The 15,507-nt window shown below is 39.2% G+C and overlaps 1 protein-coding gene across 1 annotated transcript; it reads left to right on the top strand.

The window, feature by feature from the left end:
• Window positions 1–6,350: 6,350 nt before the first annotated feature.
• Window positions 6,351–10,307, top strand: LOC142095299 (homeobox protein pv.1-like). The gene is made up of 4 exons (XM_075178256.1): window positions 6,351–6,603; window positions 7,506–7,786; window positions 9,614–9,736; window positions 10,233–10,307. Exons 1-4 carry the CDS (start codon window positions 6,351–6,353, stop codon window positions 10,305–10,307), a joined length of 732 nt encoding a protein of 243 aa, XP_075034357.1.
• The last annotated feature ends 5,200 nt before the right edge of the window (window positions 10,308–15,507 follow it).

The following is a 15,507-nucleotide window of genomic DNA, read 5'->3' as shown; positions in this document are numbered from 1 at the left end:
TATTGCATTTTCTGTAGTGTGTATCCAGCCTAATTGTCGCAGCCTGTATAGGAGTCTCCATTGCACTCAATAACCATTGTGTTTTTGTTTCTTGCCTAAGGCCATTATGATAAATATCTCCAAACAAATGGTAACTTAGAAACAAATAAACACAGCATTGTAAATGATCTTTGCTACTATTATTGTTATTAAGAAAGTCTAGTTAACTTAACGTATATCACAATGTTAATTTCCCTTTATTAAGTAGGATGGATTCATCACAAATATCGGCAAATCTGACACTTATTAAAGGCCATTTTCACAATAAAGTGATAATTCTCTCTGTGGTATTGTGTTGCATGGAGGCTAAATGAGATCAGTAAGGACTGGTCTACAGTTGCAATTGTATATTGTTTAGATATTCAGAGGGATACTGTCCTATGTCAGCTTATACCTGGAAGTATCAAATATGTGGCTCATTGTAGCATTGTTTTCACCGCACTCCCATATTTGACCAGTTTTTCGATCCTTGCGTAAGTCATATAATGTGTCTTAATGTTAATAAATGGCAAATTTTCTAAAAATAATATAAAAAATGCCATTGTTTTTTCCTTCTCTCTTTGTTCCAACAAGATGCCTGGATAGAAATGACAGCTAACTCGATGGCCATGCCACTTGTTTACTTTAATCGGGAGCTGAGTTGTTTTAGTCTTTTAGATTCCACCAAAATATATATATATTACCTGTCATTACAGAAGGTGTCCAGCAGGGGTCCCCACCAGTGTTTCCACTTTCAAGTCCAGATTTCCTGGAATTTCCACTAGACAGACCCCCAGCAATATAATAATATGAGATCAATAGAAGAACATGTAACATCATATATGACATCAATAGGACATTCCCAGAAGTAAAGGAAGCCGAGGCTCAAATAGTGGAGTCCTGAACCTGGTTTCTTCTACAATAATAGACCAATGAAAGGTTAAACTAATGATAACAGTCCTGTCAGTTTACTATTAAATCCAGATATTATTGGATCTACTATTGCTCACAATCGCCCCCATGCAGAGTGAGATGCAATATACGCCACAAGTGTAGACAAAAATTAAGTCCATAAAAATGACGCAATTTACTTAATATAGACAATCACACGTATCTTAACATACTTGCTACTCTGTGTAGTGTGCAAATTATGAGCAAATTACGTACATTTCAGTCAAATATGCTTTAAACGTATCTTATACTACGGGATGTGAACATGAAAAATGTAAATTGATTGATTTTTTTTTTTAAAGCATAAGTGTCCCCACCAAAAAAACTAGCTCTGGTATTGCTGGTATTGGCATCTTTGGAGGGCTGATAAGCATGGCATCTCCCCAAATTTGCCAATACCAGCATTAGACTATGCCAGCCATGGCATAGTAGGAAAGCCGCAGTGTGTGGTCTCCCTGCCATCACTAACCAGTCCTAAGCCAGTCAGCCTGGGGCTGGATTCTCTAGGGGGATCCGGCATGCAAAAATAATGCGCACTCTCCCCTTAGGACAAACCAGCTCCGTACTGAGACTATTCCTGCACGCCCGGGAGGTGTGTGTGGGTTAATAAAAATGAATGGTTAAATGATCATTTTATCCATTGTGCACTACATGTCCCAGCATGTCCTGTTCCCCTTTAAGTGGTCAGGCTTGAACAACAAGTGCCAGCATGCACTGGCATCCATAGTATGCTAGGGCCTGTATTGTACAAGGGAAAAAGATCCTTAACGGATGATTAAATGTGTGTGAGGAAGATATGGGAGAACCGCTATTTATACCATTAATATAGCAATTTTTGTTTTACAGGTGAAGTAGTGGTTGGTCGGCTGCTATACAATGGTATGTCATACTGCCACTTCTCATACTGCCTTTATTATAAAACTATCAAATTCCATTCACTTACATTGCCCACACTGAAACTTCTAAAGTTCCTCTGGTAAGTTGATCATAGTTGCCTACTCTCCTGGAATGGCCATGAAACTCCCAAATTTCTGTGAGTCCTATTGGAAGAGCAGGGCAACCTCCCGGATCCTGGCCACTGAATTTAGTTAGGTGGTGGGGGCGGGGCTTATGACACGCATCAGATGTCACTGTTGCCCCACCCCCCGTTGTTATAGGTTAGAAATGATTATGTAAGTTTAGGGGGCGGTGCCAAATGACACGATTCATTGATCCCCGCCCCCACATGCCCACCTCCCCAGGATGCCAACTTGCCAAAGTTGGCAAGTATGAAGTTGATTTGATCATAAATGTAAATGAGCGCTGTATCTGAAGCAAAAAGCCATAGGAAGACAGTAATGACTGCGCCCGCAGATCTATTTTCACCTTCTATTACAGACAGGGCCGCAGTATTTTCACAACACCTGGAGTTCCACAGGTTAGCCAAGCCTGCACTAGACTCAGAACATTTGACAGACTGTCCTACCTGTTGTTGTCACTTTTACCACCTGTGGCTGCTGTTTTTTTTTAGTTGCGGCTTGTCTGGATCCTGGAATGTTAAGGGCCCTATTTGGAAAAAATAATGGGTACATTTAGAAACGCCAACCATCCCTGACATTAAATCAACAGCACCCACATTTAAAAATTAGGCCTCTCTCCAGCCTCAACATTAAAGTAATAGTGCTCACATTTGATAAATATATCTATTGCCCTCCAACCAATCCCAACATTAAATTAATAGTATTCCCATTTAATAAATAAACCTATTACCCTCTCTCCAAATAGCACCAGCAATAAATTAATAGCATTTACATTTAATACATCCATTTCCCACGACCATTCCTAGCATTAAATAATTAATATTCACATTTAATAGATAGCCCTCCTTCCCACACTCAGCCCCACATTCAATTATAGACCCAAACCACCTCAGCATTAAAGGTCCCATCACCCCCTCTCTATAGTGTTCTCTGTGCAGCCCCCCCTCACTATAGTTTAGCATAGGCAGCCCCCCTATAGATTAGTATAGATAGGCAGCCCCCCTATGCCACATAGTAGTGCCCCCAATGTTATGCCACCCAGTAGTGCCCAAAATGTTATGCCACATAGTGCCCCCAATGTTATCCCACCCAGTAGTGCCCCAAATGTTATGCCACATAGTGCCCCCAATGTTATGCCACCCAGTAGGGCCCCAAATGTTATGCCACGCAAGTGTCCCCAATTCACACACACACACACACTAACTATATATATATATATATATATATATATATAACTCTATATATATATATATATATATATATATATATATATATAGTAGAAACAAATGGTTAAAGAATATACTTACCGATATGTTGATTGCTGCAGGGCATGCTCTCTGCTCCTTCTCCCTTCTTCAGTGGCGCGGGAACATCAGCTGACAGGGGGAGGGGGCGGGTCACATGATCGCAGCTGCGATCGCAATTGAGCAGCGGGGACGCCGGAGAGGACCGTCATGAGGACAACGGGCCTCCAGGTAAGCTCCGCCCATGGGTAAAAGGGGGTGTGGCCGTAAGGTAGCCGGGCCTACCGGTGATTTCACCAGTAGCCCGCTGGGCCAGTCCGACGCTGACTATGTGTATACTGTGACTAAACGGCACAGCTATGTGTCATACTGTGACTAAGGGGCACAACTATGTGTATACTGTGACTAGGGGACACAGCTATGTGTCATACTGTGACTAGGGGGCTACTGTGACTAGGGGGCACAGCTATGTGTCATACTGTGACTAGGGGGCTACTGTGACTAGGGGGCACAGCTATGTGTCATACCGTGACTAGGGAACACAATTAGGAGGCATGATGTGAATTGGGGCACGATTATGAGGCATAATGTTTATTTGCTGGTTCCATTACTTTTGGCATCATAAAATGAGTGTAAATTGAGTGTAAATTGTAACTGGCACACTTATAGAAAAAGGTTGCCAACCCCTGCTCTATAGAGATCTGCTCGTCGTGAGTGCATACACACTTCCAAATTTGCCCGACATCGCTCCATCGTTGATCGTGAGTATATAAAACCAAATGAAACGATACAACATGCTTTGGTGCGATAAAACATGATCGTGGGAGAGAACACAGTGTTGCAATATTTGAACAAACGTTTGTTTATCGTGTGATCTGTGCAACAATTGCATGAAATGACTGTAGTGTGTACTCAGCTTAAGTTATAGCTTATAAACACAGATAATTTACCAGCGTTTCTATGACTTCCTATGCACTGCATTTTACTAGTGTTTTTAGAGCAAGTAAATGGATATAACACCATTGTGTCTAGTATCACATACCCATTACCACTGTTACTAGCATTCCTGGAACTTTGTTCTATCCACATGCATTTACTGTGGGTTATTATATGGTGAAACCCTAGAGGGAGCTGCAAGTGAACTCTAAACACTACTAATAATGCAAGTAACAAACCATCATCAGCTGTTTATATAGCACCGCTGTACAGAGAACTCACATCAGTCCCTGCTCCATTGGAGCTTACAATCTAACATACACACACATAGACTAGGGTGAATTTTATAGCAGCCAATTAACCTACTAATATGTTTTTGGAGTGTGTGAGGAAACCCAATCAAACACAGGGAGAACATACAAACTGCACCCATATATATCCATGGTTGGGAATCGAACTCATGACCCCAGTGCTGTGAGGCAGAAGTGCTAACCACTGAGCCACCGTCTGGGCTGTGAAATTCAAAAGTGATGAGGTCACCTCTTTCTACATGATGACATCACTGATAACACTGAAATAGTCTGTGGCAGATTGTAATAGTATTTACATTATGTTGGGAATACCACTGTATTGAACGTTTAGGCTAAAATGGGATCAATGTAGTAGTTGAAATATAATAACATATAACAAGAAAATAATTAGTTTCATTGGATTTTCCATAATAAAATACAAGTTGACAGATACAATGCTCAGAATAGACATCGGACTGGGGAGGGGCTACAAACAGTATGAGAAGCTTCCATGTCAACAGAGGGGTATTGTTATTCCTCTATCCAGCCAGCAGGCCAAAATATAAAACACAAAAGGCAACAGCATGAGATCACAGTCACACAATGCTGCAGGTCAGCACTGAAAATATTGACACACAACATGCAATAACAAATCTGAGACAAATAGAAAAAAAATAAGACAATTTGCATTTGAAAATAAAAGTTCAGGTATAAAAACATGACTACAGTGCTTGTGTGTTATTATTGATTTTCAAAACTGTTTTATTTATCTGGGAGGGGTCCTTTCATGGGGTGTTATATGTGTGTGTGTGTGTATATATATATATATATATATATATATATATATATATATACATATATATATATATATATATATATATATATATATATATATATATATATTTATTTATATAAATAAATATATATATATATATATATATATATATATATATATATATATATATATATACACGCACACATGTACACAATGGACCTGACTCTGTGGTTTCTATGTGGACACAAAAGATTCCCATCTAGATTCTATGTTAGGTGACTCTGGCACTGTTTAAAATCATACTTATTTACATATAATCTAACCCTTTTGCAAACATCTTGAACCATTTAGCCATTAAACTGCTTAATCCATATACATTTGTGATTATTTTTGGTCCTATATAGTAATATACTGGGTATCACTGTAACACACCCTTCCTGCAAGACTGATAATAAAATTGAAAAATAAATAAATAAAGTATAATAACAATGGACCCTCTCTCTACCTTTTATATCAGTCTGTATCTGTAGGAAACCTCCCATGCAACCCATTATCATAATGTGCCATGGAAAATGATGGCGCTACATAAATAAAAGCCAATAATACAAACTGGCATCCCTATGTTCAGTCTGCCCAACTGTGTATTTCTAGATTATACCCTCCCCTCCATGGTAATTAAAAATAAAAGGATCTAAATGGATCAAGTGCAACAGACTCATCTTATCGCTTTGCCCACAAACAACATGGTGATATGAAAAGAAAACAGAGCGGCTGGGATGGTCACCCCTTTCTGCATTGTCTGTCTATGGGAATTAGGATACAGTAATATGCTATTAGTGTAGACTAAAACCCCACTATAAAATCACCAGGTGACAATGGTAATCCAGCAGACTTACTGGAGCCAGGGCCAGGGACATTTGTCAGAAGTGAGAACCTGGCTTGGTAACGTTAATTAGCCCTCTCTGATAGCTATTATCCATGGTTTTTGTTCCTCCTTTGAAGTGACTCACATTTGCATGTCCAATGAACTATAAAAGTGACTCAGTATAGACTAAGATCTACAGCACACACAACACAAAGCTGGTAGATCCAGGCAACACCCTCTCTGGACTTCAGCATGGTCAGGCAAAGCTTTTCCATAGATTTTATTCTAACTGGAAGTAAAGAAGAGACATTGGCCGATAAAGTAGTCTCAAAACCTCACATCCCGTGTGTGCCACAGCCACAACCTCCATGTAGACATTCCGAAACTTTCACCCAGCCCAAGAGGAAAGATAGTCCAACGGAACCCTCCGGAGATCTTGAGTCCCTCAAGAACTTTTCTGAAGAGCAGGATTCTTGCCGACAAAACGATGCATCTTCCCCAACTGGTAAGTCATTTACTTGTATATCTAAATATGTTTCAATAATTTGGAAACCCATTATCACATATCCAGAGAATTTGACTGATAATTGGATTTAAATTTTTAATTTTAACCATAAAAATTCTAACTAGCTCTTTCTTACAATTTATCTGTATATTTATGTATGAACTATGCTGGTTTATAGTTCTTTCACTAGAACATATCATATGATCATAATTCAATTCAGTTTGGTTTTGAGGTTTGTTTGTTTTTTTTAGCCATTTATATTTAAAGCTGACAAATACTTTAAGAAGATTGTTTAAATTACTATGGCTGCAATACATGTATAAACCATTATGTAGATAATTATCTTTTTAAACCATATTTTGCTTACGTGTTACCTATTACTATAAATTAAATTTGCAATTTGGGAGTAAATGTATCAAGCTGCAGATTTGAAATGTGGAAATGTTGCCTATAGCAACCAATTGCTTATGTAGATTTTATTTTATTTTAACTTTATTTGATTTTTACCGACCATTTATTTTACTTCCAAAAATTATCGGGAAGGAGATGTTGGATAAAGTGGTACACAGTTAATAAATAATCTATCTTTAATACATTATTAGTTAGGGTTGCCTTGGTCCCATCACACTTAATGATTATTATTTAAAAATAGTGTAAACATAATTCTAAGCAGCCTTTTACTACAGAAATTGTTATTTTTCTGATTTATCTCATTTTCAGCTTAATTTTGTTAATTTTGAACTTGATCTGAATTTGGAAAATATTTTAGTACTGGGAGGGGATGGAGAATATCTTGAATGCTGTAGATTAGCACTGCCTATCTAATTATAAAGCTAAAGCCTCACTATTGTATGGAATGTTTATGTTAATATATTTTGTTTTTATTCTCATTGTTACTGCAGCTCCACTCAGGGGTTGGGTAGGTGCTGATGAGTTCACTCCCAGTTGCTCAGAGGACGAGAGTGAGCAGACTAACTCCCACAGTTCAGAGAGTGGTCAGCGAGAAGAAGAAGAAGTGGACCATGGGGGGACCAGCCCAAAGAGTGATCTTCAGCGCAGGATGAGAACAGCCTTTACCTCCCAGCAGATCTGCAAGCTTGAAGAGATGTTCAAAAAGCAGAGATACCTGGGGTCATCTGAAAGGAAGAAGTTGTCAAGTTCCCTTCAATTATCCGAAATCCAGGTATATAAGAACATCATTGCCATATAAGACATTTGTGGATTATCCAAAGTTACTGGACTGAAATATTACTTATTTAAAAAATGATGACTTGTATAGATTTCCTTATAAAAAAAAAATCAATGGTTCTGCCATGTCTGAGAGATATTCAGCTCAAGACTTAAATGTCATGGTGAAGCCATGACAGAATGACCACTGGGGGCAGTGTGTCCATAGAAAATATATATGATTGATGTTCAAAAGACACTGCTTGGTAAGATCAATGGCATGTATTTGTATGATAATGTGTATTTTATGTTTAATGGTCCTTTAATATATACTGGAAAGGAATGTGCATTGAGATTTGTTCCTATGCTCTTGGCATATCTATCAAAATAATTATATTATAGGCTCTTGAACTCATTCCTTTTGCAAAGGAGAGCATGTGGAAATCACATAACTCATGGTGCTACAAACATCATGTAACATTCAAATAACTAGTTCTGACAAAGTGTGGGAACATTCATCCTCATCCAATTATTTAACTGAGTGTATAGCTGTTACAACTCTATGGGGGGTATTCAATTGTTTCTTTTAACGAGCTAAAACCCAAAAAAACGAGCGCTCGAAAAAAACTTCATATTATACGGTAATTTTGCGCGCGTAAACAGTTAATACGGTACTTACTCGCTGCCAGCGGGCTGAATTTCAGCTCGCTGCTCAGGGAGCTGCGAGATGAAATTTAGCGAGTAATTACAGTATTAACGGTAATATTTTTAGAGCGCTCGTTTTTTTTTTGTTTTAGCGCGTTAAAAGAAACAATTGAATACCCCCCTATAAGTTGTATTTTATGCATGTTGTTATTTGGGGTGGGGTATGTTATTCCGATGAGTGTATTAGCGACAACAAGTGTATATGCAAAAAAAATCTGATTACTATAACAGCGACATGGATTAAATGCAGACTTACATTAAAACAGACAGAGGACATTGAAAACAGAAAACAGCGACATTAAGATTTCTGTATTTAAAGTGGCAATGGCAGGAGCCGGCACCTAACCCTAATCCTAACCCTTAGATTAAATTGTTCAGTTGCCGGGTCCTGCCATTGCCGCTTTAGATACTGAAATCTCAATGTCGCTCTGTTTTCTGACATAAAAGTGCTGGAATAAAGAGTAACATCGGTTATTTGTACATTATCCGTTGAACAAGATACTTTTTAGATACTATTTTTAAATAGCATTTTATCAGTTCTCAAACTTTCAGTGTACAGGCAGCACGGTGGCTTAGTGTAAATAGTATATGATGGGCCTCATTTAGAGTCCACCTATTTTTGCATAACATATTTATTTTTGCACTGTGCATGCTTACAAAAAATGCATACGTCCATGTATAAATATTTTTGCTTAATTTAGGGATTCGGGACAGTAAAACGTAAGCTGAATACAGCAAGGTCATGTTTAAGTCAATGCAACTGAGCTAGATTTGGATACATATGGTCAGCACAGGGGCTTAGTGGTTAGCACTTCTGCCTCACAGCACTGGAGTTATGAGTTCAATTCCCGACCATGGCCTTATCTGTGTGGAGTTTGTATGTTCTCCCCGTGTTTTTGTGGGTTTTCTCTGGGTGCTCCGGTTTCCTCCCAAACTCCAAAAACATAGTAGAAGGATAATTGGCTGCTATCAAATTGACCCTAGTCTTTTGATGTGTATGTTAGGGAATTTAGACTGTAAGCTCCAATGGGGCAGGGACTGATGTGAGCAACTTCTCTGTACATTGCTGCAGAATTGGTGGTGCTATATAAATAGCTGCTGATGACTGTGTATTTAAAGAAGTTTTTTTTAATTGCAGGTCAAAACTTGGTTTCAGAATCGAAGGATGAAATTGAAAAGACAGATGCAAGACCACCAGCATCGCCTGAAGACATCTTCTGCACACTACTCTCATCCCGTCCCTTACTATCAGGGACCTCCAGTATCAGTCAACAATTTGCACTTTTACCCAAACCAGACACATTCATACCAAGCCCCAGAACTGTCATACCACCAAATGCAAGATCCAAGATTCCTATCCTTGCCTGTCCCACACCAATTTATCATGAACAATACCCATCCTGAACAATATAATCCCTTTTTCAGTACTCAACATATGTAGTATCTGTGGGACCTTTTTTGTGTCACAAAATCGTTGTTTGCTGCTGTTTCTTTGTTTGTTTGTTTTTATAATAATTTAAATTATAATACAGAAATATATAAACTAAATTGTGAAATGGACAATCTGTGTATAATATAAATGTAACTTGTACAGCAATTACCTGAACATTCTTAACCTAACTGTTTTCAATACATTAAAATTAATATTTAGTTATTTTATAAAAAGTCTAGTAGTGTCATTACTTGTAATTCTCATCATTTCAGTAGTAGTAATTAGACACATTTGCATTTTATTATAAATGGTATTCTTCCTGTAGGTTATAAGATTATTAGAAGTCTCCGAGGAATATTTCAAACTGTTCCTTCATTTATATGATCAGAGAACTCTTTAGTGATATCTAACATTTTTTCTATTTGCACACAGTATTTATTTTTGCAATTGCTACTTGTAAATCATTTTACCAGTGACAAAGGCTGGGTACACACTGGAGCATTTTCGGCCAATAATCGGGCAAATCAGCCGACATACGACCACTTGGTCGGAAGTCGGGTTAGTGTGTAAAGATGGTCTAAAAGTGGCTCATTTGGTTGGTTGTACTGTTTAATATTTTCCGACCAATCACTGATCATGTAATGTGTATGCACTCATGCTCACGATCTCCATAGAGTTTACAGAGTCGTGTTCTTTTCAGCTGATGCTAGCGATGAATGTCCCAGTGAATAAATGTAGAGAGTGCTGTAGAAAGAATTCATTTGTTCGTTCTGAGACAGAATATTTCGTTTCAGAGTCACAGAAGCCAACGTAATCCGTTAGGACATGTGGATAGCTATAACAAGGCGGTTTAATCAGTGCGACAATGTGACAAGATTGAATGAATGAATATTGTGCTGTTATTCTCTGAAGACTGGAGGACCAGATAAAGGACCAGATGAAGAGCACAGATCTGAAGGTAAATCGTGTCAGTGTGTATGCATAAATCACCAGACTGATCGGACCTTAAGTCGTAGTTACAATCGTTTGAGATAAAATGTTGGTCGAAAAATTCTTCAGTGTGTACCTAGCGCAGGAGAATAGTATAAAGATGATTAATTGCAATAAGTATCCATTATAATGTACAATTAGTAATTATTATGCCCTATATTAGATCTGCATATTCAGTCACTTATATAGGAATAATAATGCTTATTTTAAGTAAGAACTTTATTACCACCAGTAAAATAGCCCTAGGTGTTTGCAGAGCGGGTGCAAGCTTTCTCGGCTCCCTAGGCAAAGTTTCAAACTACCTCACGCTGCCCCAACCACCACCACCACACATCACAGACCCTCACACACTTCACTTCTGTAAAAATAAAAAAGATAATCCTTACCTCCTCCAGCAGTACAGATGAAGTGATGTTTGATGCAGAATGCTGTCCAGACTCCACTACTACAACACAGGACTTCTAGAGGGGAGATATCCATGTGTTAGATGTCAAAACAAAAATCTTGACACAATAAGCCGACAACTGACAATTTTTTGTGGTGATTTGAGTCCTTGTCTATGTATTATGCACTTGTTAAAAGCAATGGATATCTTCTTCCCTTTATTAGTCCAAATGTAAATGACAAGAAATTCAAATAGAGGGCTGTAACATGTACCTTCATCACACTGTACCCCCTTTATCACACTGCTCCCCTTTATCACTGCTCCCCGTCATCACACTGCACTCCCTTCTTCCCACAGCTCCTCCTTCATCACACTGCTGCCCCCTTCATAACACTGCTGCCCCTTCATTACACTGCTGCCCTTCACCACACTGCTCACCCCTTCATCACATAGTTCCTGTTCATCACACTGCTGCCCCTTCATAACACTGTTGCCCCCTTCATTACACTGTTGCCCCCTTCATCACATAGCTTCTCCTTCACCACACTGCTGCACCCTTCTTCACATAGCTCCCATTCATCACACTGCTGCCCCCTTCATCACACAGCTCCCCTTCATCACTCTGCTGCACCCTTCTTCACATAGCTCCCGTTCATCACACTACTGCCCCCTTCATCACAGAGCTCCCCTTCATCACTCTGCTGAACCCTTCTTCACATAGCTCCCGTTCATCACACTGCTGCCCCCTTCATCACACAGCTCCCCTTCATCACTCTGCTGCACCCTTCATCACACAGCTCCCCATTCATCACACAGCTCCCCTTCATAACTCTGCTGCCCCCTTCATCACTCTGCTGCACCCTTGTTCACATAGCTCCCCCTTCACCACACTGCTGCCCCCTTCATCACATTGCTCCCCTTCACCACACTGCTGCCCCCTTCATCACATTGCTCCCCTTCATCACTCTGCTGCACTCTTCTTCACATAGCTCCTCCATCATCACACTACTGCCCCCCTTCATAACACTGCTGCCCCCTTCATAACACTGCTGCCCCCTTCATCACATTGCTCCCCTCCATCACACTGCTTCCCCTTCACCACACTGCTGCCCCCTTCATCACACAGTTCCCCCTTCATCACATAGCTTCATCACTCTGCTCCTAATATGTTCCTTCATCACACTTTTCCCCGTCATTAATCCAAATAGACAGCCCTAATATGTTCCTTTATCACACTGGGTCCCCCTTAAGTAATTTGAATAGACGGCCCTAACACTGAGCCACTGTGTTGCCCAATCATATAAGATTCTATTATGTGAAAGGTTACAGTGATGTCTCAGGCAGTGAATATTATTATGCATGCATACAATATTGGCAATTTTTTTTTACTCATAGTGGACTAATTGTAAAGTAGCAGATTCTAAAAGAAAGGGCTATAACTAGACTATATCGTACAGCTCTGCTATTTCATGCATATTTATAAATACTGGATAACAGTAATAGATTAGTCATTACAGTCCATATAGGTCAGAAAAGAGAAGGGTTTATTGGCTTCTCGCATTTAGAAAATATATGCCCAAATTTCAGATTTTAGATTGTTTTATTAGGGTCAGGGCAGTAACCATTAGCCAATCAGATAGTTAGATTGCTAGCAGCGACGGTAAGGGTTATTTATGAGCCACAACATCTTTGGACCCACAATGCACCTAATTGGCCGCCCATCACATTACCAGGTGCATCTTCACTCGGCCGTCATCTAAAATGTCTAAGTGGTAACAGTAAAAATATTCATTGAAGGTTTTCTGTTTTACTCCTAAAATACTGCTTGGTGCAGCCTCATTTATTAATTATGACAGGTGACTATCTGTGTTTAATTACATTTTTCCAAATTAAAGAGCTGACAGGAGTCCCATTATGGGTATAGGGAGAAAACCCAAACTCTGGTGGGTAACTGAAGCCTACTGTGGGGAGAAAAGGCTGTGTGCCCACCCACCTAGCATGCAATCCCTCTGTCTCCACCCTTTATTTCATTGTAATAATATAGTCCTGCAAAATGAAATCTTGCTTTTGCATTTTAGCGTCAAAGTGGGCGTTCTAACCTAACCTGCACATAGCAAGTAACGCCCTTCATCAGCCCAACTCCTGCCATCGGGTGGTGCAAACTTCTGCATCCACACACATGCTCTCATCTTTATGTGATCGCCGGTAAAATTAGGTGCACTTACACAAAGTAGGTATGCTTGGTCATAAATGAATCCAAATTTGCGTTGCTGTAACTAATCCCCCACTCATTGTTTATAAATGATTTATAAATGATTTGCAAAATATTGTTCTGATATTCGATGTTGTGTAATAAAGTCATACATGCCAACTTTTGAGATCTCCCTTCCACGAGGGGAGATCTCGTTGGTGATATTTGGTTGCGTGGCCAAGTGGGACAAGTAACTTGGCCCCTAATGTGACACAGTTTGCCCAATTATAGTGGGGGGGTGGGGCCGCGATGACTTGTGTACCGCGTCACTAAGCCCTGTCCCTACCAGCCAACTAATCGTATGGGCCAGGAACCGGGAGGCTGCTCTCCTCTCCCCGGAGGACTCCCAGAAATTCGGGAGTCTCCCGGCCATTCCCTGAGGATGGGCAACTATGAATAAAGTTTAATATAAAATTTAGAGTGGTGAGTGGTAATTCTGTGTGTTAATAGTGTTCATATATCCAATATTGTGTGGGGACAACTACTGCTGTACAAATGTATATTCCAAGGTGTCAATAGACCCTATTGTTTGGTAAGGTGTCAAACCTGTGCAGTAAAGTGTTAACGCTGTACTACCACCTAAAGTGCTACATGGAAGGGGGCGGAGTAATAATGTAGTAATAGTAATATTATAAGGTATAGTGTCAATAGTTTGCATTATTTGGTGAGGTGTCAGTATGGTATGGTGATGTGTAGACAGTAAGTATTGTTTGGTGAGGTGTCATTGCTCAGAATTATGTGGTCAGGTGTTAGGTCTTATTTTTTTTGGGTTAAAGAGCAAATAAATCTTGTATTTTATCTTCATTTTTAACAGTGTTGCAAACATACTCTCAAAGGTCCCCTGCTGCACAGTGCACTGTGTAATGATCATAATCCCATAGATCCCTATTGTACATTACTGAAGGTTAAAGCTTCTGAGTGCTGCAGGACACATTAGAATTGATGTAAAGCAAAGCAAGCTGAACGCTTGTCAGAAGGCTTTTGTGTACAAGGTTCTAAAAGTGTAGATGTTATGGTGACAAAATACAGAATCTCTGGTTCAACACAATATTAAATCATAAATTAAAACAAAATAAAATAAAGCAATAAAAATGGAAAAGAGGGCAAACTATAGCTAGTTCTCTCTGATCACCAAAAAGAGTACAAATGTAAAAGAAGCCTAATATACATATAAACTACAGCACCCTAAAATGTTTGACCCAAAACATATACAGTTAAAATAACAAATACTTTACTAAAACTTGCTGACAATACCACCAGTGTAAGTGAGAAACAAAATTAAAGAAATAAGCAAAGTAACAAAAATATATCCATATAACAAAATAATAAATATAACAATAAATTGCATATAGTAGCTGTATATCAATTTGACAATAACAAATATGGCATATTATGAAGCAGACCTGAGGATATGTAAATAAAGAATTTTAATTTGGAGAGAGTAGAAAACTCCAAAAAATGTAAATAAGATGTTTGGTAATGTTGTTAGACCACAGCTTGCATGAAATAAGGAAAAGAACACTTGGATCTTGTGGCTTATGTCTCTGGCTTTATAATGATTGGTAAAAACTAAAGCTGGGTACACACTACAGAAATTTCGACCAACTTTTTATGCCGAGCGATTTTACATGCGGCCGATGGTCCGATCGCTCGGTCCATGGACTGCATACACACTAGCCTTGTTTAGGACGATAAAGGGAAGAGCGGATGTCCCTTTAGCGACTTTTTACAGCCATGCTGTCGTGAGCATTGACGGTAATTTCATACTCACTGTTGTGGATCGGTCGGCAGTTTATACACACTACACAGCGGAAACGAGATTGGATCGAAAATATTAAACGGTACGACCATCCAAATGAGGCGACAATCGCCTATTTGGGCAGACTTTCGACCATAGTGTCACTGCACACACTGACCCGTCTTTTGAACGAGCGGTCCTATGTCGGCTGATTTAGCCGATTATTGGAGGAAAAC

Source organism: Mixophyes fleayi, chromosome 6 (genome assembly GCF_038048845.1).
Source record: "Mixophyes fleayi isolate aMixFle1 chromosome 6, aMixFle1.hap1, whole genome shotgun sequence".
Taxonomy (NCBI): domain Eukaryota; kingdom Metazoa; phylum Chordata; class Amphibia; order Anura; family Limnodynastidae; genus Mixophyes; species Mixophyes fleayi.
The sequence above is the reverse complement of the archived record's forward strand: the minus strand, read 5'-3'. Positions and strand labels throughout refer to the sequence as shown.

What these genes read in the sequence shown, in the direction of transcription:
- LOC142095299 (XM_075178256.1), top strand. Translation starts at nt 6,351, where the DNA reads ATGGTCAGGCAAAGCTTTTCCATAGATTTTATTCTAACTGGAAGTAAA. An exon ending in TTCAATTATCCGAAATCCAG is followed by an intron (nt 7,787 to 9,613) that starts GTATATAAGAAC and finishes TTTTAATTGCAG; the next exon opens with GTCAAAACTTGGTTTCAGAA. An exon ending in CTTACTATCAGGGACCTCCA is followed by an intron (nt 9,737 to 10,232) that starts GTATCAGTCAAC and finishes TTCTTCCTGTAG; the next exon opens with GTTATAAGATTATTAGAAGT.